General features: G+C 42.3%; 1 protein-coding gene across 1 annotated transcript; it reads right to left on the reverse strand.

Annotated features, from left to right (window-relative positions):
- Window positions 1-485: 485 nt before the first annotated feature.
- Window positions 486-1,094, reverse strand: LOC134053043 (olfactory receptor 10C1-like; the record flags this gene model as incomplete). The annotated part of the gene is made up of 1 exon (XM_062507836.1): window positions 486-1,094. A coding segment is annotated over one exon (609 nt), but the record flags the coding sequence as incomplete, so codon positions are not given.
- Between the last annotated feature and the right edge of the window lie 413 nt (window positions 1,095-1,507).

The raw sequence follows: 1,507 nt of genomic DNA on the forward strand, positions 1-1,507 counted from the left end.
AAAATCAGTACTCAATAATATCCTGGGCTCCACATTGTTGCCTGAACTATGTCCTATCCTTTCCCCCAACACATTTACTAAACAGTTTCAGGAAATAAATGCAATCAGGTGAAAACTCATTCTTTTCAGTTCTTTCAGTAATGTCAGGCTCTTGAATATTACTCTTTGGTTCAAAAATTCAGAAGTATGTAAAGCACAATTTTCAAGTTTTTGAAAAATAGCAAGGAAAAGAAAAGGAAAAAATAAGTTTATTGAAGAATTTCTTAAGTATGTGGAAGAAATTCCCTTCCAAAATGTTAACATAGCTTCTAACACTCCCTCTTAGAGCTAAAAATCTCCACTCTTCTCCCTCCTTCCTCCCCAACAGCTGAAGTAGATCTGGAAATTGATTTTCCTGAACAAGAATTTAGAGTGAAAAATTCCACCACAAACACCTGGAACAACCCAAATCTTCAATTTCATTTCCACACTAACTTAGGTTTTCTCCATTTTTTTTTCAGGGCTCCTTTCACCTCCTTATTCCTCAAACTGCAAATGATGGGATTCAATAAAGGAGTCACCAGAGAATAAGAAAGGGAGAGGAATTTATCCACAGATGCACAGTAGCTGTATTTTGGCCGCAGGTACATGGAGCCTGCAGTGCCATAAAAAACAGTCACAACCAGGAGCTGTGAGGAGCAAGTGGAAAAGGCCTTCTCCTGGCTCTCAGCTGATGCCATGTGAAGAATTGTGGAAACGATAGGAATACAGGAATAAATGACCAGTGAGAAAGGACTCAGAATAGCAAAGACAGCCACCACAATGACCTGGATTTCACTTGGGAGAGTGTTGCCACAGAGCACGTCCAGGAGAGGCTGAATCTCACAGAAGAAATGGTCAATGGCACAACCACACAAGGGTGAGCTGAAGGTGATGAGGGTGTGAACTAAGCCCACAGCAGTTCCACAGATGTAAGCTCCAACAACCAGGCTTCTGCAGACCCTGCTGCTCATGATAATTGTGTAATGCAAGGGGCAGCAAACTGCAAAATAACCATCAAGGGACATGGCAGCCAAGAGAAAACACTCAGCAACTCCAAAGAAAAGGATGGAAAATATTTGCATTGCACATCTTGTCTTGGAAATACGCACTGTTCCCACCATCAGGTTCTCGAGAATACTTGGGATAATGACAGACAAATAGCAGATATCCCAACAGGACAGCTGAGTGAGGAAGAAATACATCGGGGTGTGAAGGCGATTATCACTGTTTGTTATCAAAGCTATCACTGTGTTTGCCATCCAGGTGAGAAAATGAAGAGATAATAAAACTAGAAAGAGCAAAGGGTATAAAGGAGAGGTTCCAGAAAAACCCAGGAGTCTGAATTCACTCAATCCACTGAGGTTCCCAAGGATCATCCTTCTCTGGTGCCTTGCAGAGCTCTCCTCGTTTTAGTGTCCAGCAGCCGATGAAGCTGCAAACAGCCGGGCAAATCTGCAGTCAGAATACAACTGCCTGCTTGAACAGA

The sequence above is a fragment of the Cinclus cinclus genome, chromosome 24 (assembly GCF_963662255.1).
Source record: "Cinclus cinclus chromosome 24, bCinCin1.1, whole genome shotgun sequence".
Classification (NCBI taxonomy): domain Eukaryota; kingdom Metazoa; phylum Chordata; class Aves; order Passeriformes; family Cinclidae; genus Cinclus; species Cinclus cinclus.